The following is a 23,554-nucleotide window of genomic DNA, read 5'->3' on the forward strand; positions in this document are numbered from 1 at the left end:
ATAGTCAACTCAAGAGACCATTTTCATGACATAGAGACAAGACTATAAAACATACGAACGATGTGTACGTTATTATCCAACAAAAGAACGCAGTGTACTTTGTTAATCTTCTAATGTTGCGTTAAGTTAAAATTGAATTTTAGAATATTCAAACAGGAAACACTATTACCCCCTAAAAAAAAAAAACCGACGATAAATCGGCTAAGAGCATCCTCGTGAAGGTTTTTTGTACTGTAATCATGGTAAAGGCATTAAAGAAACGAATAGAATAGGCAGGCACACAGGAGTATGACAAGATACACAATGCACTGATTTCAACAATTCAGACGAAAATCATCGTCATCGGAAAAAAAGTACGATGTAAATCAATCTCCATCTTTATGCCTCTTCGTAATTGGATCAAGTTCATTCAAAAAATCTTTCAATACAGTACTCCAACAACAGAGGAGAAAGGGGATCGCAATTACTGGACGAAATGCCAACTTGTAGAGCAGAGAGATCAATCGGGGAATGCATTATGCCACAGCATCTCTCGAATAAGCAAGACAGAAAATAATATCAAAATCCCAGAAATCAGCCATCTTGAATGCATTTGCACTAATGAATTAGTCGGCGTCTTCAGTCATACGAAAGGAATCACGTGATTGAAATCCTGAATGAAGTTAGACGTCAATTATTCCTTTGGGTCGCTCTTAAGAACCAAGAAGGAGCAGTAATAAGAGATTCAACGTGCCGCATTCTTGTTTTTGAAGTCAAATGTTAATCAATGCACATACGAATGCAAAATATTGTCTTGCTAATTGTCAGCATGTCAAGGTTTTAACCCATCAAAAACATTTATTTTTTCTGAAAATGCTCTCGCCAGCTCTAATCAAAGTAGATTTAGGAAGTCATTTTGAGAGTTCGAGAAAGGGAATAATGATCAAGGCAAAAAGTACACAGGTCTCTTACTTGATGTTTATTTGAAATCACATAGGAAATGTACGTTATTGGAAATGTATGTCAATAGTTCTCTTTCGTATTATCCTACCCTCATTTTGCGTAATGCTTCCCTAATATGGAGATCAGTCTACTGTAGGTTATAGTCCTTTTTCCTTACACTAAAGGGACAAATAAGGGAATAAAGTACCCATTACAAATATCGAAAAGGCAAAATTTGGTACATGTATTTATCTACATGTTATGCTCATAATGAATCTGTACTTTTTGTCGTGCATACGATATCATTGGTCTTTTATATTAAAAAGTTTAGCATGCATTGTTCAAAGATCGAAAAGCCCAACTCTTTTCGATGTTGATAGGAAATAAAAAAAGTACGTGTGAATGTCTGTTGATTCTTATGGTTTACGTCATTTGATATTATAATGCCAGTATAAACCTCTGCAGTCAAGCGAAGACAAACCGTCGATGGGTTGAACTAGGCGCCCCTCTCTTTCTTTGTTTTGATAAATGACGAAAACACTGCTTTGGATCGATTAGTTTATTGTTTACGTTAAATAATTATGTCTAACATTTTAGCGTGTTGCATGTCGTCTACCTATTTTGGAGCACATAAGATGTCATCGCCAATGACTATACCCGATCATTCTCCACGCGCAGCGTATGAGGCAGCGGTTCTCCGCAGGAAAATCTCTCGCGCCATCGGATGTTAGTTTAGCTGTCAGGTGGCGAAGCTTTAATTTGGTACCTCTTAATTATTCACTGGTGCTAATAGTTCTCATAAAGAAGCCCCGACGCACTGGCGTGTTAGAATTGGCTCAACCAAACCGGCGTGATTCGGCGAGGCATTAGCGGCAAGTATGATAATACCACGGGCCTGATACACACTGGACGTTCGTTGATTTGACAGCGCCTTCCTGAAAGTCCCTAACCTAGTAGCCAAACGCACATTGTCTCATGTCCGGGGAACGTGTTTACCTCAAGCGTTATAACCCACCAGCGCAGACCAGTTTTCATTTTTCTATTTTGTTTAATCGTTGATTTAATTTTCATCTAGGTCATTTCTTCCATTTTCCCGTTTTCAACATATCAGTCGTCCCCTGGCTTGCCTACCGGCAAGAGCTAGAACGATAACAACTATCCCGCTTCCATCTCCTTGAACACACTGGCGCTGTTTTTAAGGATTTAATTCTTCGCGCGCAAGCAAAATGTATCGTCTGCATAGCTCCTGTCCGTCCGTGCGCGCGCCCCAACACGCGACCAATCGTACGATACCTTTAGAAAAGGTGACGATTCACTATCCGGTTTGATTAATAATCATGCAACCCTGTGGCACCCTTCATATCGCAACAACCGCAGAAATTGGGAACAATATTGGATGACGGCCGCGGGCACATATTTTCCCCTTTCCCATTCTTCTCTTCTCCTCGAAAAGAGAGCTGTTGCTGAGCTGTGTGTGTCCTGTTGTTGTTGGATTAAAGAAAAAGTTACAGGTTGTTTTGGAGGTTGTTTAGGGTAAGTGTGCCATCGAACACGCGCTAAAAAAAGCCTGCTCTCAACTGCTGGAATAAGACACCATGTTTTATGAGGGCGTCGAACATTCGAAATTGGAAAATGAAGGCACAAAAGTGTGTGTAGGGTGTGAGGGTGAGGGCGTGTGCGTAGGCCTATGTGTGAGTGTGTGCGTTTGGGTTGTAAGATGTGTGTCTGCTTAATGCTTCACATGGATCTATTATTTAATGAGATAAATTCGATGGTGGATAAGACGATCAAAGTAATGTATTGTTTATTGTTCATTGTTCAGAATAATAAAATAATAATAATAAAAAATAATAATAATAATGATAATATATAGTTACATTTACTTCGCGCTTCATACATGTAATTTTTCATTACCCCGGTCATTGCATCCATCAGTGGTCCCCATATAAAGTACGCCATCTCGACTTCCCGGGATTACCCTGGACAGGCAACCGTTTTTTAACCGGTGAACACAAGCTTTATCTAATGTCTTTCACATCCCACCGGGTACCCATTCAACACCTGGGACGAGAGTGGCAAACTTGGATAAAGGACATTAGCGTTGAGTGGGAGTCGGACCCTCGAACCCTGGTTTAAAAGTAAAAAGACTCGAACCACTACACCACAACACCTCCACGAATATCCCGAACCTTGGGCAGGATCACCATTGGTACGTATCACGGAACAACGGAGAAAAGATAAGTCACTGTAAGTAGTGCGTGTGCTTGCAGCTGTTTCACCTGTGTGAGGGTGTGTGTGTGTGTGGGTGTGTGTGTAAGGGTGATGCGGGTGTGTGTGTGTGTGTGGGAGAGATACAAATAGAAGGAAAGGATGAACGGGTTAGTGAAATAAAATAGAGAGGGGAAATAATTTATAACAAGGTTGTCGATTACATAAAATGGGAGTGAGTTTTTAAAAAGGGGCCGAAAGCGAGAATTAAGATGCAGAATATGTAGTTGACCTGTCTTTACTATTTCCAATCTTTACCAAAGAGCGACATATACAATTAACATTGATTGAGAGATGACACTATCATATCTTAGCCAGATTAATCCTAAGACGCCAAATCCATCTGTTGCTATTATGAGAGAGACATGGCGATAGTTTAAGGGAGGACGGGAAAGCACAGGGAATGAAATGTTTTGTTCATTTGCAGCATCCGTACTTGTTTCTCTGAACGATTGTATTCAATAAAATTTGATTAGTGCCACTAGGATGAAATTAAAACCAATCAATCTATTTTTTGTAACATATGGAACATATATTTCTCACAATATTTCCTTTAAAAATACATTTCAACTGTCATGAAGCATAAATAAAATATAAAAAACCTTATATATACCAAAATGAATTCTCCTTTTAGGTATTGGAGTTGTAATGTTTAAGTGGTTCAAAAGTTTCGTTGATGGCTAAAACCATAGTGATAAACCAACATGCACGATTATTTTTGTCATTCGCATATGCAATTACGTTTTTCTTATGATTATCTTTGCTATAATTAGTGATTAACATTTCTTTTATTTTTTTTTCAAATGGCTATTATAGCTTAATGTATTAATTGTTTTTTTTTCGGTATAAAAAAATCACGACAATATTCCCCTCGCACCATGAGATTCTGTCATAACCAAAAGACCGTCATCTCCCGTGCATTCCTCTCAAATCCCTTATGAAAATGGGTTGCTATCATAATGGAGTACTATTACCCTGTTGATTGTAGCTTAGTGAGGCAGACTCTAATCCCGTCACTCCATATATCCGGCCCAGTTTTCACCCTTCGCCCAATCCTAATATTGCTTGAGAATGAAAAAAAAATGTAAAGAAAATTCATAAACCGCTTCGACTCCCAGACTTGGGGTTGCATATTTTCAATTATAAATGCTCAACTTAATACTTTCCTTTCCTCTCTGTATACATTGTCTTTACGTCCGATTGAACCGTATGAAAGATCAAGGGTTGATTAAACGGTCTTGACATTCATAACTATATCCCCCAATCCCACATATCATGAATATTTCATGAATGTGTTCATCTGGTTGAAATCCTCCCCCCCCCAAAAAAAAAAAAAATGTCTTTGAAAAACTAAATCCATGTATTCATGCATTGTTCTTGGTTAACGTGTCGTTGAATTGGCCCCGTCTCAAGCAGTATTATTCCCAACCCTCCTCCAAACAAAAACACATCACTCGACAATGAATTAATTTGCACTACATGCCAAGACTCATTTTCCTTATAATGAAAGGCTAGGCAATGGCACTAGATTTGTGCTGCAGATATTTGTCCAAAAAGTGGGTGAGTTGGCCTCACTTTTTTCTCTATATTTTGAGTGAACAATGTAGACCAACTTAGCGACATCTTCACATTTTCGGCGGCCAAGTTGATTGTCTATTGATTTGACATGTTTCCACGGCTCCTCTCAGAGGCTCACACAGTCTAGGTCAGCATAAAGACTTTAAAATGCCCCTTTTTAGCCAACAAGCCCACATAGTAGATAGCATATAGGGATGAATCAATATCCTACATGCTTTTTCCAGCACATTTAATGGAGTAATTAAGCCTTATTTTTCAGTATTTATGAAATTTTGAGGTAAGTTTTGAGCAATGTCTGTGATAATAATGCTAATAAAGAACATATTAAGGTAATGCTTTTTAGTAGAAATGCTGTTTCGTTGTTTTTGTTTTTGTCCTACCTTGATCGCTTTGTGCCGTGTAGAACATGTTTTTTGTTCTGTTTCCCCAAATCCATCTAAATATCCTTTTCAAGTAACGTTTAGTGCTTTTGGAGGTGTGAGGATAAAAAAAATGTATTGTAACATCATCATACCACCACCACCATCATTAGCAAGATGATCATTATATCGTCATCATCATTATCATCATCATCGTCATAATCGTTATCATCGTCATCATCGTCAACATCATCATCGTCATAATCATCATCATCATCATCATCATGGTCGTCATGGTTATGCTTTACGATCGATTTCAATGCCTTTTTTTGTCAAAATTATTTCTGTTCCTGTTTCTGAGTTTCTGTTCATGGTAACTCCCGCAGTACAGGAACTCGGCAGGACAGCATTTTTGCTGGTAAATGCCAAGCTGGTATATAACCAATTACCTATGAAACATTTTACGTCTAGTTTAGTTTCAAACGGTGTGGAAGACTTCTTCGTCACCGGAAAATAGTACGTAGCCAAACCCACATTCTTTGACCAACTTGTCGGGTGTTTTTCAGCTAGTCAAATCATTTGACGGTTAACTATCGGGGGTGGAAACATTGCTGACCTTCTTGTATAGGGCGTTGGCCGAGCTGGTATCGCGTGACCCAAACTAGGGGAATTACCTCTAAAACGTGTTTACATACAAAATATTACCTCTTTGCCTACTCTTAGTTACACGCCCTCCTTTATCCCTGTGCCCGGAGTCTAATCTGCTTATTAATTTCATGAATACACGAGAAAGGTTCGATGGCCAGTGGACAAACCGCCTGGCCTGTCCGAGGTCTAATCAAGGAGTTATAGCCCCTTTGGTCAAGTGTAAGAAGAAAAGAACGAGGACAAAGAAAAATGGAATGATTTCCCCCCCAGGCCGGCGTTGCTTATTCTACTTGAAAGTTGATAGGCATAAATCGACGGGGATTTCGTCTCTGGTAAAAAAATTAGGAAATATTGAATAAGGAAGATATCAAGTTTTATGATGACTGATATATTTTTTCATATAAAAGTATCGTAAGTCATGCTTATAGAGATGAAGGAAAATGATTTTAGCGAATGAGGGTGCTTGACTGCGCACTTGCGTGCATTAGAGTGTGTGTGTGTGTTGGCGTGGGTGAGGGTGTGTTGGCGTGGCAGTGTGTGTGTGTGTATATGCGTGTGTGCATGGGTGAGAATATGAATATTAGTTGGGCCACTTGGGTGGTTTGCATGAAGCTGAGAAAGGGGAAACAGAGAGAGAGAGAGAGAGAGAGAGAGAGAGAGAGAGATTGGTTATAGAAATGACAAATGTAATTTTTATGTAAACAATTACCAACTGAAATCAAAGTAGACAAAGTAAAAAAAAATACCGATGAAACACCTTCGCGAAAAACGTTAACTTTATTCTCGTCGATTCGTGCCACTCCTATAGTATACACAATCATTGTAGAATGATAAGAGATTCTAAAAATATTGCACGTGTATCGTCAATTTCTCTATAAAACAAACACAGTTGCAGTACAAAGTATTAATTTGCGGAAAATAACACATACTAATTCCCTTTACCATATTTATTCAATTTCGCTCGATATCCAGGAATGTTCGAATTGTCAAAATTACACTGTGTATGGGGCGACGAAAGGCCCTATCGTCATTAGTTTACCAACGATAGTATTGATAGCAATGATGATAGTGATTTGAATTGCAATAAAATAAAGGATAATAATGTTAATGCTAATGATAATGTTAATAATAATGATGATGATAATAACAATAATAATAATAATAATATTGATAATATTAGTAAGAATAATAATTATACTTCTAATATTTCTATTTCTAATACTGAATGTCATAATGTTAATGATAATAATAACACTGAAAATAATTATTATAAATAGTAATTATAAGGATAAGAAAAAAACATGTGTTTTATCACACTTTTCTAGTATAGATCTGCATGCAAAAGTACTAATGCATCATATCACGGTTTCACTGGTATCATAAATAATTTCTAAAGATCATTCATTTATCGAATAATCAAATCCTTGATACAAAGGCATTCTTTGGTTCGTGTCAATTATACCCATTGGAAAAGTGAGAGCTGATGTGGATACTTGATTTGACTCATTTAGTGTGTAACTGAAGGGATTGAGACACCAAGAGGCAACAGCAACACCCTTCTGTCTGGTATATTGCACCCCCCATTGCAATCGATTCTGCACCTTAACGGTACAAGGTTGCACCTTAAACGGTACAAGGTTGCACCTGTAAGGGTTCCAAAAGATGCATTCAAAAGAGTGTTATGTTTTTTACCTTTCTTACAGTATAGGGTCCAACTCTGCACCCTTTAGTGTTGCTGTAAACTACATCCCTATAAAAGAATAAAAAAAGTTTCTTTATTTGCAACTTAAGAAGACCTATTTGAAGGGTGCAAAATTGAACATATTCTCAAGTGTGTTCTAATTTGACAATTTTCTTGATATTGTTTGCGAATTCAATGCACACTTTTGGAAGGTCCATATCGATATATGATTTTTTTAATATACTGTATGGAGGAATATTTATGACAGTTTTCAAATATCATAATGATTTTATTATTTTCATACATGAAATACGTTCTCAAGCTATTTGGATATCACGAAATATTGCTTTCTCTTTGCTTAAAAATACGTTACATACTGGTACATTTCAGCTTCGAACGAGTATCAAAAAGTATGAAATATTATACACAATATTTACAATCAATCATTTGAGAATAAAACCAATCTTTAACTTTATCGATTTATATAGATTTAGCTCAAGTAGTTGTCTACGTCTATCTATCAATGTGCCCCGTTATTTTGGGTCTTGGAAAATCGCCAATGTGCGTTGTAAATAGCTGTGCAATGGGGACATTTATTGCGTTTTCTGCAAGTTGACATGAAGAAACACATTTGCCAATCATGAAAAATACACATCATAATTTACACCAAATCACTAATCACGCATTAATAGGCCCGGAAAATTTTCAAATAATATATATTTTTTGAGTCACATGGTTTTTTCACGATTTGATCCCTTTATCATGAAACAGATGTTTATTTAGAGGTTTGGTATGAGAAACTTCATATTTTGTTTACGAAATTTAAATTACTTTTTCATAATTGAAATTTGTGCAAATTATAAAAAAAGTGATTTCACTGATGCTATTATTGTTCAATAAAAAATTCTCTTTATAAACATAGCTTTGTATACGCCATTGGATCATGCTAATTGTAATACTGTATAATACTTTGGAAGCATACAAATGTTCACTTATTATGAGCCAAAGAGTATCATTTAGAGCTATTGAAGACCATTGCACACTTCAAGCCAGAGTCTGAAAACCCTACATCATTGACATTTGATTATTATTATTTGTGAAAAGTCTTATTCATTTGTGTCATACACTTTCTTAATTAACCGCGAGCTTAAATGAATAAAGAAAAGACTGTTTATATAACAAAATATTACACACTGTGAAATATGATGTTAATATTACAACCAGTCCGTGTCTGACTAGTCTAGATCTGGACGTTAGAAGCTGTTTTGTTTCAGTTGGAAAACCCTACACACATTCATCCCACACAGTGTACACACACACACAAACCGATCTTTCACTTTGTATTAGTGAAAGGAAGTGTGGGATGAATGAGTTTAGGGTTTTCCAAACAAATAACTACTAACGTCCAGATCTAGTCTAGTGTCTGACAGGACCACACCCTAGGACGTTTTCATGCACCATGCAGTTTGAAAAAAAAACCCACAAAGTAGTGTAGTAATAAAATGACAAACATAATCAATGTGTTATAATAACTCCATCGAGTTTTGAATCAACCATTAATTTTGTCACTGGTGCAAACCGCTTGAGTAGCCTTCTTTTGTTATCACATGTCGTGCACATTTTGACACCGCTATTCTGTTTTTGCAGTGCTTGGTATTCAAATGTATATAAACTGCTTTTAGCGAAATTCCAGTATTTGAAGAAAGCGATGCGTTTTTAAACATTTTTTTTTTACATACAATCATATGCTGAGATGATTGATTTATTTCATATTCTATTGATATAATATTTATTGCACAAATCTTTTAACACAACGCCTGGTTGCCTACAAACTACTATGTTTATTGCTTGCATACTCGTCTATCGGAAAGTTAATTTCCAGATAATTACATTTACAACACGAATTATACATAATAGTAACACTCAAAAATTTCAGAAAAATGGAATTATAAATGCCTTCCATAGAAAATTAGCATTAATTGCACAATCATAAATATAAGAATTCATTTGATCAATGTTGAAAAATACTTTGTCTTATTGATACATCACCAATGCTATATGTCAGCAAACATGTCTAAGCTGTATCTCCTCACTGAAATGTTTTCTTATAAAATCTAGTATTCGTATAAAAGGCGTTTGTTCGTATTGGATTGTAAGATACTTATTTGCTTGTTCCATTGTTCTCTCCTGATTTGATCACGTAGAAATGTTTCCATCGACCGATATATTTTCAGCATCAGACAGGGGCGACGGCGTACACGTCATCATGTCGTCTCTAATCTCTCCATCCAGTTTGAAGCAGGCCGATTCGTAGTGTTTGTTCAGATATGACTTGAGGGCAAACGACTTGTCGCAACGCTTGCACTTGTAGTTCTTGTAAGCCGAATGCGTCTGCATGTGGGCGCGGAGGTTGGAGCGGTCGGCGAATGCTTTGCCACAGTGTGCACAGCCGAAGGGCTTCTCGCCCGTATGTGAACGCATGTGGCCTTGGAGCAACCAGGGACGGCTGAAGGACTTGTGGCAGACATTGCACTTGTGTTTCAGGTTGTGCGTAAGCACGTGCATGGCCAGGGCAGGCATACTGACGTACACCTTGCCACAGACCTCACACTTCTTGGCAAGATGGCTATCGAGGCTGCGATGGGTTTGCTTGTGCCTTGAAAGGTTGGAAGAGGTCGCGTACTGCTTCCCGCACTCATTGCACTTGTATTTAGGTCTGTTGGCTACGGCGGCTAAGGATCCATCTATCTGGTCGTGCTGTTGATCAATACCCGGCCCGATCATCCCACCGCTGCCACCGTTTTGTAACGCGCGACGGCGTGATCGTCCGTCCGTTATCAAAAAGGCTTCATAGGACAGAAACAACTGTCCTTTGCTCTGAACACTGAGGATCCCGCTGTCCATATCAAAATCTCTAGATGTGGAGTCTGTAACGGTTTCTGGTGAGCTTGGCAGAGACGGTGGTTCTTCATGGTGATGGTTGAGAAGGTTGGTGATCATCAACGGCTCACTAGGAGGGGATGACGGTGATGGAGTGATATCATGGATGTACCCTGCAATGTGTGAGAAAAAGAAAGGTGTTGACAATTACTCAATGACTTACCCTTTCTATACTTCTATCTTTTTTCACCCTTTATCTTTACACACAACTTGAAAGTTTTAGACAGTGGGGTTAAATCAGCCTGAAATATAAAGTTCATAATATCTAGTCCCCGTTCCTTATGTACTAGAAACCAAATATTAATCGAGTTATTTCAACAGATAAATCACTGCTCGAAACGAGCATATTGAAGAACAATTATTGCTATATTTTAATAAATTGCAAATTGGATAGTTCATCTCTTTGCACTTTATAAATATTTTCCGTCTTCTGTTAAACCTATTTTGATATACAGCTTATACATTCTTAAATCGTCATAAAATGAAACACAGTCTGAGCAGAGTTAAAGGATTATCTGCCGGTGAAAGTACATGTACATCTGCACATAATATGTGTACTGGATTCGCTAAGTGACGTTGCTTCCATAGACTGCAGGGAGCTCAATGCGCCTGCCAACGAGGAAACTTATTTCATTGCGGTGGTGCACCATACATATGTTCATTTTGCACGCCTGATTGGACTGATATCATTAAGGAAGAGAACCGAGAAGGAGATTTGTGAAAGGAGAGCCTGACAATCACTTTCTTGAAGTGTGTTTGGCTGCGGTCAGAAGAAAAAACCTGTGGAGGGCTGCCTGTTGTGGGAGCAGGAGAAAGCAATGAGATTCAAACAGAAGAAGTATGCTGCGCCTACTACCAATGGCAACCGCATCAATATGGATTATTGTGCCTGGTACGTTAATGACGATGTGAAATAACTGCACTTAACTGTTATGTTATTAATGTAATGAAACATGTATCGGAATTAAGGGAAAGCATAGAAATAGGTTAATATTAGTTTCGATAGAATGAGTGAAGCGAGCTATTGTTACATACTGGATTATTTCACTCTAACCCCCCCCAGTAATCAATTTCTGTATTCTTGTGAGATATGTCCTCTTGTTACAGGCGCTCAATGAAAATGTAGATTCCAATTGGGATATACATGTATGCATGGATTTAGAAAAGTAGCTTAAGATGGGCAGGGGCAAGTTATAATATCTTATTAGTATACATTACAATGTAGAGAAAGGGAAGGGAGAGAGAAAGGGGGGGGGGGGTGGGGACATCGATCTATTGGGATAGATTATGGAAGAAAAAGACATGAAATAGTTTGTGAAGCTTGATGCATAGATTGGGAGGATAGGGAGATAGCAGTAGGCGGATGATGGATGTAGCTGGGCTGCTAACCTTTTCCCTCCAATTTGAGTTCGCCCGAGCGTGAGGATTGATCAACGAGCTTGCCCGGCATCCTTTTTTCATTATTCAAGAGACTTGTTGCGCGCGTGCTTGTATCGCCAAGCAAATACAGGCCCCTGCTGCCCTGGGAAGATCGAACTAATGCCTCTTCCACCAATTATAGGTGGCTCTTCTCCTACACCATGACTACTTCAAACAAGGTCTTGATGTGAGGATGATTCTAGAGTCCACCTTCCTATCATGTTTACTTCCATTCTCATCCCATTCCCACTTTCCCCATTCTGTCTCCACCTCAACACTCAGCGTATCGCTTTGCACGGAGAACGTTCTTACGAATCGTAGGTTACAGTCACACCAAAGAAACCAACTCAAAAACCGATCGATGCTATGCTACTGAAAACAACGTAATAGTTTCAATCGGTCTGGAGTCGGCCTCGCCAGTGTGACCGCACCGGGCATCTTGATCTTTGGACAGCTGTTTGGAGTTCGGTTTATAGTCCCCAATATTATATATGCATCTTAAAGCGTGTTATGATTGCATTGCAAACAAGAGGAGGCCAAGAATGCACTCATTCACGTAAATGTAACGATATCGTGAGTCATACTTCATCTTCCAAGGCTGAGATGTGCTTTTTTAATTGCGTTCTTCGAAAAATTCAGTTTTTAACAATTTAATCACGATTCAAAACCTAGCTATAAGTTTGAACCATCAATTGGAAATTTTGTGGATCATTATCAGTTAATGAAGCGGCACCTTACTACCATCATTTATTTATTCGCTTATCAATCGCAACCAAGACAGCTAGATATTTAGAATGATGAAAGGATACAATTAGTACAATCGAATTCAAATACATAAGTGTGTGTGAGGGTGTGTGTGTGTGTGAGGTGTGTGAGGTGTGTGAGGTAGAGAGAACGAGAGAAAGGGAGAGAATGGTAGAGAGGGATGGGAGAGTGTGTCCATTATAGTATCTATTAATTATTCATAAAATAAGACAAGACCATGGAAGAAGAAAATGGAATAATGAGGGGAAAAAAGAAGAAACAAGAAAACATAATGGAAAAGAATATAATACAATCTCCCAAAATGAAGTGGAGAATCAGTACACAAAGCATGCAATGATGTGACTAAACACTATCGTCAACAAAATCAACGAATGCATTAAAATTGTTAAAAAAAAATAATTTTACTTCTTTTGAAATCTTTGATATAGTAATTTATCAACGAGCTGAAATTCACGAACACGTTAAAATATCCAGATTGCTAACATCTTCTTATCAACATTCCAGAATATGTTCTCTGGAGATTCATGTAAAACTAAATACTAACGTTGTGAATTAAATTCAATCGTCTGTAATTAAATGCTTTTCATTTCTAGGAATTACAATTGAGTATAAACTTCATTAATTGCTGTACGGATCCAAAGTAAAAATTTTACTTTGTACATTAACTTTTTGATAGTCCTTTCTGTTCCATGTACCACAGTCTCCAAACTTTTCTTGTTTTCCCTCCGTTTAATTCTTATAAATATTATTCCATTTTCAGTACATTAACACACTCTCCATCCCAAAGACAACCACAAATAGCGATAAAATAGAAGTGACAAAAAATATATCATATTATTCCCTGCTTGTTATCCAAGCATAACGATTAGGGAACTCGATACATTACTCACAGTACACTAAATGATTTTATAATAGCAATTTTTGTTGTTCTTCGCGACAACCACACTGTTTTGTATTTCATGTATGTCAGAGATGTAAAAACAATAAGAGCGAAAAATCAGACGTTATAGAAATGAAGGCTGGGTTTACGCTCAATACCGCAAAATATGAGACCCAAATTGCTCACTCGAACCGAGAAATCCCGTATTCAGCTCATAATACATCCATTATTAGTGCGCCAATGCAAAGCTAATGACGCGCAACGAGACAAGATGCTTTTTATTTTTAATCGTCAGTTTGTCAAAGCATCCTTTTGCCTTCGCATATTTCAATATTGGGACCCATGCGGTCATCTACTGTAAATTTTACCCCCACTCCCCCTTTCTTCTTCAGGAGTTCAATGCTCTTTGACCACATGTCTACATGTCTGATTGTTGGCAATTCAGATGTAATTGGGGATAATCGCAAGGATTTAACTAGTTCCGTTCATAAAGACCAATGTCCGTCTGTTCCAATATTTCGGTGGGCGGCAGGCTCAATAGGCGTTTCATAATTATTAAGGAATATGTTATTGGGTGGCACACAATCGCCTGTAGAGAGGAAGCCTTTGTTTTATTGTTGAGAGACAAGTTTCACTGATTCCTCACATGCTTTAATAATACGCGATTAATTTGATTCTAATGTAGAGGCCTACGACGCAAGACAATTTAATTTCATAAAGACATTCTATTTTGCAAATCATACATGTCATACGTAGGAATAAATGTTCTAGTAAGTAAACATGAATCCGAAGTGCTATATTTGATAGCTTTCGAAACTATCAATACAAGTTGAATGATATTTGACCCCCATTGTGCCCGCATTAATTGAAATGATAGCCTTTCATGTCGCTTGTTAGATGGTTTAAGGAGAATTTCCCATTACACAATACAAAACTCCATTAGCCCGGTATACACCACAGATTATTTAGAATAAATACGTATTTAGAATAAAACTGATGTTGTTGTATTACCTGTTAACATGATACTGGTTTCGTTTAAAAACCTATCTGATGCGACCGCCAAACCGAACCGGTGTTGATTAAACACTCTGGTTTGGTCACATTAAAGATACCGGGTTGGGCGTTATACTGGAATTGTGTGTAGTTGTTGGTGATCTCTTTTGCATGATCGTCATTTTCAAAGACTTTGTCTCAATTAAAGATGTGGCTGTACCAGCTTCATAAGTTCGCCATTTAACAGACGCCACACGATGACAGTGTCTGCAATGCTAACGGGGTGTCACAGAAACTTGCGATTGATCGCAAGTCAATCTTAGGTCCCCAAATCAATTGAATGTATGGCATTTCATTGCCAATTTGCAATTGATTGATGGTCTCCTTCTTGCAGCAACAAGTTTAAATCGACTTGCTTTAGATAAAATCGGTCCATCATTTTTAAATTTGCATCCGAATTTTGCAATTGATAGCAAGTGTTTTTTTACAACACCCCCGTCACATCGGCTCCACCGGCCGATGGTTTAAGGTTATTTCCAATGGTGTACCATCGGTCGCTTTGGGGTCCGTTTAGATGGTGTGGCTGTTGCAAGCAGCAACATGGCGCCAATTCGCAGGCAGGTTGCTACGCCAACTCCTTGGTACCTCCTCAAAACAAAGAGGAGGGCCTACGCAAACCAAGTAGTTGAATATCTGATAACTGGAACATGTTCTCTTTGTCATTTGGAGCGTGCAAAGGTTGACCTTTACATGATAGCAATGTTAGCACGGTTAGTGGCGCATCTTATCTTCAAGTATCTTAATTTCCTTGGCGAGACTATAGTTCACTGCATATCCAAGGAGAATAATTACTGCTAAATTACATATTTTTTTCTTTAAAGCTCTACTTTTAGCTGTACTGATGTCTTGAAATCGGCAGATGTGTTCCTTTTTGCACACTAAGTTAGATAGGAATTATATAGTTTCGTCCGTTATCGTTTCATCTTTGATTAGAATATGCAGAATGCGCATTAATAGCGATTTTAAACAAATTGTTACTCCAATAATCAGAGATGTTGGTTGTCTCTCACGTCTTCTTCTTCTTTTTTTTCTTCACCATCTTCTTCGCTAGCCTCCATTCTTTCCATCTCACATTCTTTCGTTGTCTTCCATGAGACAGCTTTCGGCAAAGCCTGACGAATCACTCAGATTTAGTGACGTCATCTCAGAGCGCAGGTGTGTGCCATACTACTTATCGTTAGATCCCCCATCTCATGCACTCTTCCCGTCTCTCTATACCGACTAAATAATCTTTCTCTTTCCTTATCTTCCCCATCTTTTCAGAAATATTTTATTTTCTCATTATCTATCGTCTTCTCCTACTCCCTGCCATTCCCTTTTTTCCCCTCTCTTCATCTATCCACCCAAATTCAATGGACGGCTCTTGGAAGATGGATGGGGGATCAAACCTGTACACACACTTCCATCGTGCCAGGTATAAATGAGACACTTCCAGTTCTATTCGCATACCAATCTATAGTCGACATCTTTGTATATACTGGTCACCCATCTCCCGTGCAATCCATATTTGCAGTATTGGTAGAGCTTTCTCCGAATCCCACCACTTTGACAGTCGATAATTCATTCAAAATATTTTCTACCCCCTTTTTTCTCTCAAAATGTTGAAGGCTAAAAATGAGTTAACCCTGTTGATTGACAATGAACTCTCACTGCCCTTTGCTGTCCTTATAGTCTATCTTGGTCCATGTCTACACTGACCCGTTTACTATATAATTGTTGTCCTTTAAAACAACCCTTTCTCGATATCAATCTCTTTAAAATTAGAATGATCTCTCATTGTCTTCCCTTGGATCTGCCCCTAACGGTGGAGCGTTGTGGCCCAGTGGATTAGTCTTCGGACTTTGAAACAGAGGGTCGTGGGTTCGAATCCCAGCCATGGCGTATTTTCCTTCGGTAAGAAACTGATCCACATTGTGCTGCACTCAACCCAGATGAGGTAAATGGGTACCGGTAGGAAGTAATTCCTTAAAAAGCTGTGTGCGCTTTGAACGCCTAGCTTAGCCGGGTAATATAGGAGCGCCTTGAGCACCTAACAAGGTAGATATGTGCGCAATATAAATACCCTATATTATTATTAACATAAATTGTTTTCATTTTAAAACATTATCGGATGGAAATGTGGTGTGATGACATTTTGTGAAATAGCAATGCAACATGTGTAATTACTTAAATTGAGAAAGGAGTGTTTGGTCATTATTGAGCATTCTTTCCTTGCCAAACGTACACATGACATACAAGTCATAGAAATGATGAAAATAATATTAGAGCTCTTTAGTGAAATCACAGCTAGTGAGTAGGTAAGCAGAAAAGGAGGCTTGCATCTGGGTATATAGTATGCATTGTGGTTCCGCACAGCTGCGTGTTAAAAACATGTTTATTCTTTAAGGAAGAGGCAGAATTACAAAATTATCTTTCCTTGGTCTGTTTTTATCTTGGCACGATCTCTAATCATGATGCAAGGATGGTATTTCTAATAAATTCTGTATCTTGCGGCCACAAAACCGTCTTTATTGCTCTTTTACCCCACTCCTTTGTATAGCATTTCATGTTATCTTATTCCCTTCTTCGCAGAATTTTGTTTCGCTCCTCTGCCCCGGTCCCCAGGGGACACACGACCTCCATTTATATCAATTCACCCATCTTTTTTTTAAATTTTTATCTCCGTTAATTTTTGCCCGATTTTGTTTTGTTTGCGGCAATGGAGGCGTTTCGTAAAGAAGCAATTGAACTTGGACAAATTTTTGTTTTGAACCCTTTCGCTCACAACGATATAAGATGGAAATTAAGTGCGAAAGAAAGGGCGGAAAAATAGAAATGATAAGAATCAAAACCTTGCGGCTGAGAATGCCGTTGATGAGTGCACGGAGAGGTTTTTTAGGGCCGCGAAAAAATAGGAGCCCCTTCTTGGGTTACATATCTCTCGTCTGATTTGCCCGGAGGCGGTTTTTGGCGGGAAAAGGAGGAAGATCGAATGAACAGAGTGGAGTGCCATTAGAAGCAGACTACTTGTTGAATTCAACCGTGCCGTGTCGGGGGTGAGCCTGTGAGGAGACTTGATTTACATACCAAGACTAGCGGCGTTGAAGATGGGTAACTGGGATTCATCACGTGTTGCAGATGAATTTAGAGATAACAAGACGAACAGGGGGAATATGTTGTTGCTTTTGAAACTCGACCAAAAAGCAAAAGCAACAACGATGATGATGCGTGATTACAAAAAGCGTAGTATAACAGATATAGCATAACAGTTACAAAAATGTTGGGAAATGAATATAGGCTCCTATCATGATTATTGATTGGAGAAACAATATTGAATGACTTCATTTTTTGGTAAATGTTGACCCTCCTGCGATAATAAAAATATAATATCACATGAAAGCACGATACGTATCAAAATGATAGGAAGACGCTTGATAGGAAGTTAAAAATAAGAGAGGAAACATCTGACCCCCTCTATTGAAATGTGAAACGCTGAAATATTTCTTCATTACCATTAAACCACATAAAATTGTCTTTGAATAGTTAAAATTTGAAGGAAAATAACAATCGAACGTTTTTCCTCTCTTCATGGAAGTTATTCCTCACTTCTACGAGCAGTTGTAGTCCGATACGCCTCCTTTTCCGTTGGCGTTTATAAGGACGCTCTCTTTTTGTAAGATGTGATTCTAAGTGTGTTTATAACCCCACTTGTAAGGGGTCGACCGCAGCGGGTATGTGGTTTCTTTGAAAATACATTTCCATCTTCTGCATTTTGCATCAACAGTAAAAATAAACTCTGGACAGTGATGTAAAGTCAAATGTCCTCTGTCATTCTGCTCCCTTCTACTTAGCCTATCTTCAGAGTATAATAATGAATATATATGAGAAATAAATCTAAGGTCACGTGAAGAAATATTTTCTGCTTTTACCCAATCAAGTATCGGCGATGCGCATCCAGTATATATACGCAATGTTGTACAATGATTAAAATAATGAAGAATTGGAGTGTTTTTAAAGCAAAGAATTATTATTCATTCTCGATTTGACCTATATACTTGAATTAATATGATTTACACCTTATGCGAAGATTTTTACGGCATGACTGCTTGCTTAACAAAAAACCCACCAAAAACAGAATCAAAATTTGCGTTTTCACCTTTTTTAAACTGTCAGTCATGCGATTGGACACGGCAGGCAGTCAGAGAAATCGAATCCCTTCGTATTAAAGAATCGAACAGAATGTTGAGGGTTTAAAAACATTTTGCACCCTTAACAAACTTATGTTTTTTTTCATTTTCCTGATGTAATTGTCTAGAATTTTTCCAGATATCAGCCGCCAAATTTTTTTTGGGGGTACCCTTTCTCAAATCGGATTCACTCACTAATACGTAAAACATATTTTACACCCTCAACAGTTAGTGTTTCTGATAGTTTGTATTAGTTTGATTTTAGCCATCATTTACACGAATGCATTGGGATGGATAATTAAGGACCTTAAATTAATGTTAATACTTTGAAACTAAACATCAGTCTGATAGATAAATACGACGCTTACTAGTAACATAAAAAAAATCATATTCAATATCGAGAAGTAAAGGGGTTTTGGAGGATTTTTTTTTGAAGAGATGATCTTGTCATCGACAAGATTAATGTCCAATAGACTTAAGACAATAAAGACAATATCAGTAGAGCCATTAACATGTTTACTAGATCTTGAACAACTTGTTTTATAAAAATAAATAATGCAGCAGAATTAGTGTATTATATTGTATTATAATATAAATATACATTTCTTTATGAATATTATTATTTCAAAGAATCATAATCATATTCTCTCATTCATGAAATATATAAGGGCTATTCAGAGTTAGACGTTCTTCAATAGTGATCAGACTTTATTTTCTGACCGTGCCAAAGGGTATTATCAAAATAACAACCTTTCCATATTTGATGCCCTACTTGACTGTATTCAAGACACAGGAAGAGGAAAAACCCCTTACAGATTGTAAAATTTGATTACCGCACTCAATTTTTGGTTAATGCCAAGGGCAACGTGAATCGTCTCCAGAAGTTTCTCACCTCTGGATCTGGCCAGCGCACAGGTGAATTATTCGGGGTGCTAATTTTGAATAATAATGTATTTCTCCACTTTCTCTCTTCTCCCCCTTGCCCTTCGGACTAACGGGGGAAAAAGGAGGGCTTTTTATTTGCTTATGGATCGTGCGTGCCAATTTGTGTTATCGTTGACTTCTCATTTAGTGGCGGAGAACTCCTGATTAGGCACGGAGCAGGAGAAGCTATCAATGCGATGCATTGCCATGCGCCTTTCCACTCGAAAAGAACAAGAAGAAAGATGTCATATCGTATAAACACGAGATCAGAGGATGTGAAATGACGGGGCAGAGTAAATTTGTAGTAATATAACACGTAACAGATGGTAATAGGTGAGCTTTACCCTGTTAATTATCAACGACTGGTAGTAAATTGCCCCACTCTTTCAATCTCTCGTAGAGTAATTAAGTTATTGATTTGAATAGTAAATTGTTAAAAGCAACATGAGGATAATATGGCTCTCGATGTTTTTCTTTCGCTCAATATGTTCAACATCCAACGTCATGATTTATATGTATTTTTTAATTTACCAATTAAAGATTACCTTTCGTACTTCATTCCTAATTTCTTTTTTAAAAGTCACGTCGAATTAAAGTTCACTTAACTGCGCACCGTATAGTCATGGTAATTGACTGCAAAGTTCAATAGTCCATGAATAATTCTTTTAGCGTATATATATATATATATATATATATATATATATATATATATATATATAAATAAATGATAAATCAACTAAGTAGTTTTGCCCTAACCCTGAGATTCTATCATTACTATCGTAAAACCATAATCACTGAAAATTGTGCAAGGAAATAATCGGCAAATGGTTTCCCGAATCTATATTTTATTCAACTTACATTAAGTGAATATATTGCAGAGATGACAATGCATAGCCATATAGAATTTGCAATGTAAGAAAAACATACCCTAAAGAGTACACAAACAAATATCAAACTTGTATTTCACACATTCAGACATAAAAAAACACAAACTAAAACGCAATCCAAGACTCCTTTGAAAAGACATTACATTATTACCGGAATATTGCATTTTCTTTTCTTAAATAAAGCCCGGTATTTTTGCCTGACTTCAAACTTCATTATACATTTGTAAAAATTATTTTACATTAAAAGAGCACAGCATCCAATGTCACTGGCACATATTTAAAATAAATAATAAGAAAAAGAATAGAGTAATATTGACAATGATGATAAATGATAGATATTTACAAGTACCATCGTTATCAGTGGTCGATAGAATACCTTAATTGTGCAAATTTTGCTATACATGTAAATCAGCCAACTTTGAAAAACTTGTGATTTTAAGCATTATTTAGACCTAATCATTGACACAAATATTATTAACGTGTGTATTTTGGTGTCATCCACGTCTTAAACTACGGGAATAGGAATATGCCGTAAACTGAGCTTGAACATAATTTTATTTTCATACAGCAGATGCATTTAATGCAAATTATTTGTCATATTTAGTAAAAACGAGCACTATCAATGGATCTAATTTTTTCGTTGATATTTTTGTTGCCTCAAATACAGAAATGGGAAAAGACTACTTATTTTGATAGAGCAAGAATGTAAGAAAGTGATGTGTGTTAGAAAATGATAAGTAAAAAGAGAGAAATATTGAACTGTAGGGAAATGATTGAAAAATACTCTGTAACAGGTGATAACATTCTCGGGTTTATTCAGGATTTGTTCGCACCAACTACTTTGAATATCGAACTGGACACTGAAATGATTTATGATGATGTGCAGATGATACGTTTCACAAGATTTGAACGTTGTATTATATACTATTAAGATTAGATAAAATACTTACCATTGTTGACTGTGACGCTGACACCATGATGAGGCGTGGTAGGGCTGCCTGGGGTTGCAGGATAGTAAGGGTCGATATCCCGGGGGCACAGCGCTGAACATGATGAGAATTTGGTCTTCTTTACAAGGAAAGAGCGAGGCATCTCGGCGAATGTCAGGCAGGATAATTACCGTGTAAGAAGACACTTTGGATGAAGACAACACTTTTTTGTTGTTCCTTTCAAATCAGGTTTTGATGTCTCGAATCTGATTCTTCCTTCGCAACTGGAACTGTTAACCCTCAATCAACCCAATGCCATCATGAAAAATTCTAATGGGTGCTATTCAGTCAATCAAGTCAGGAAGCACGATTCGGTGGTTTTTTTCCCCTCGAAGAATTTAGACCAATCGTGGGATGATGAGACATTAATTATCAGACGAGATTATTGTTCGCTTTTATGTCATAAAATCACCGCGGCACCTACGCGTTACAAAGGATTCGGCTATCTGCGAGCTCTTCCTTGGATATAATACGTCCACATCTACTGTAGCTAGCAGTGCATTGATTGTGGGCTAGAGTGCATGGGGTTGAAGTACGCACCAAGCGAAGGTAGCACCGATCGCTCACTGAATGATATACATCACACGAACTTGCCACTTTTCAGCTGAGATACCATAATTGAAGTATTTATCAAAAAGATGAATGAATCTTCAAAATGTCCGTGGCTGCTTCGTTGTGTTGGGAAGGTTTCTTTACGAGGTGAGGGATAAAATGTGCGGTGTGAGTAAGGAGCACGTTCCAAGGAATGTTGATAGGATATGGAGATACTGGCAGGTGGCAGGCGACGCTCTAAGTACGTCTTCGCTAATCCATCTAGAAATACAGAGTCCCGCGAGAGAACGAGAGCCTACTTCGTCGGCGCAGAGTAAATTGCTCGTCTCGCTGCTCGAACTACGTCGCTTATAACTGTCACGGGCTAGAATTTATGACGGGAAGATAACGCAGATGAAAGCAACGGTAAGGGTATTGAGTTGATGGGGGCTCTAAAATCATGTAGTGCTTGACGGAGCGGTGTAGAAATAGACTATCACTTAAATTGGAGAAATCTGATGGCAGGTCTTGGCGTTTTTCAAGCAAGAGTTTCAACTTTGGCAATATCAGAAGCACAAAATATATGATCATAAATTGAAATGAGTTTCGGATTTTGCCAGTGTTTAATGATGTTTGATCATATCTCACCTCTTTTGAGTTTGTCCTCTAATGAGGTACTAGCCGCCAGTTTGTGAAGCACTTCATGTTAAGTGGTCGGCAGGAGGGAGAAGGGTCTGGAGGACTCGAAAACCAGGACACTGACTGGCTTGCGATTCCCAATATTGGCGGGATATTACGACGCAGACGGTAATACACACTGAAGAAGAAAGTCAGGCAATCGAACGCGCGCGTGTGTGCGCTTTCACTTCACTCCTACAAGTGTTCAAGTTCAAGCGATGCCGCAGATCCTCGGCCGACGAGGTGGACCAACAGACGGAGAAGTGCTGCTCTAAGAGAGGTGTATACATGCCCAACCTTTAAGTACGAGCGCCTTTCAAGAATGACATCACAAGTACTCCAGGGCGAAACGGACGACAAAGGCAAGGCAACCTGTATTGCTTATTGTTTTGGCACGAGCGAGGCACGCGACGATACGGGGCTCTTGGTCGACTAATGAGATTAAGTCAGGTCGATATGAAACCACCATTTAAAGTGGGTATACCTTTAAGGCCTCGCAGAATCGCGCTCTCTGATTGGTAGAAGACCACTTGCTTTTTGTTCGAAGGGGGTGTGGCCTGTGACTCCATTCATCACCTCTATAAGACGACCTTCATTGTGCAATGTACATCTTGACATCAGTTCGTTACATTGGTGTCACATCATCTGGCACCTCTGTCTCTATTTAGGTACAACACCAAGGAACAAAAGGTTCCATTCCATAAGGAATATTTATAACGGTAAAGGAGCACTAATATGCTCCGACTTGATCTCATAATTTCTTCACAGTCAATTTCTTCCTACTTCATTTTAATGAATAATTGTTTAAACGTTGCCTTCAGAGAGTCTTTACCACGTGATTTTTTTGCTAAATGGATCTACATGAAA

The 23,554-nt window shown here is 38.0% G+C and overlaps 1 protein-coding gene across 1 annotated transcript in view; it reads right to left on the bottom strand.

Annotated features, from left to right (window-relative positions):
* Positions 1 to 6,532: 6,532 nt before the first annotated feature.
* The window catches only part of LOC129278763 (transcriptional repressor scratch 2-like), a 33,099-nt gene continuing 16,077 nt past the window's right edge, over positions 6,533 to 23,554 (bottom strand). The window contains exon 3 of the mRNA XM_064095668.1: positions 6,533 to 10,508. Within this exon, the coding sequence (XP_063951738.1) occupies positions 9,652 to 10,508 (857 nt within the window). The 3' untranslated portion in view covers positions 6,533 to 9,651. The remainder of the gene's footprint in view (positions 10,509 to 23,554) is intronic.

The sequence above is a fragment of the Lytechinus pictus genome, chromosome 2, assembly GCF_037042905.1.
Source record: "Lytechinus pictus isolate F3 Inbred chromosome 2, Lp3.0, whole genome shotgun sequence".
Lineage (NCBI taxonomy): Eukaryota > Metazoa > Echinodermata > Echinoidea > Temnopleuroida > Toxopneustidae > Lytechinus > Lytechinus pictus.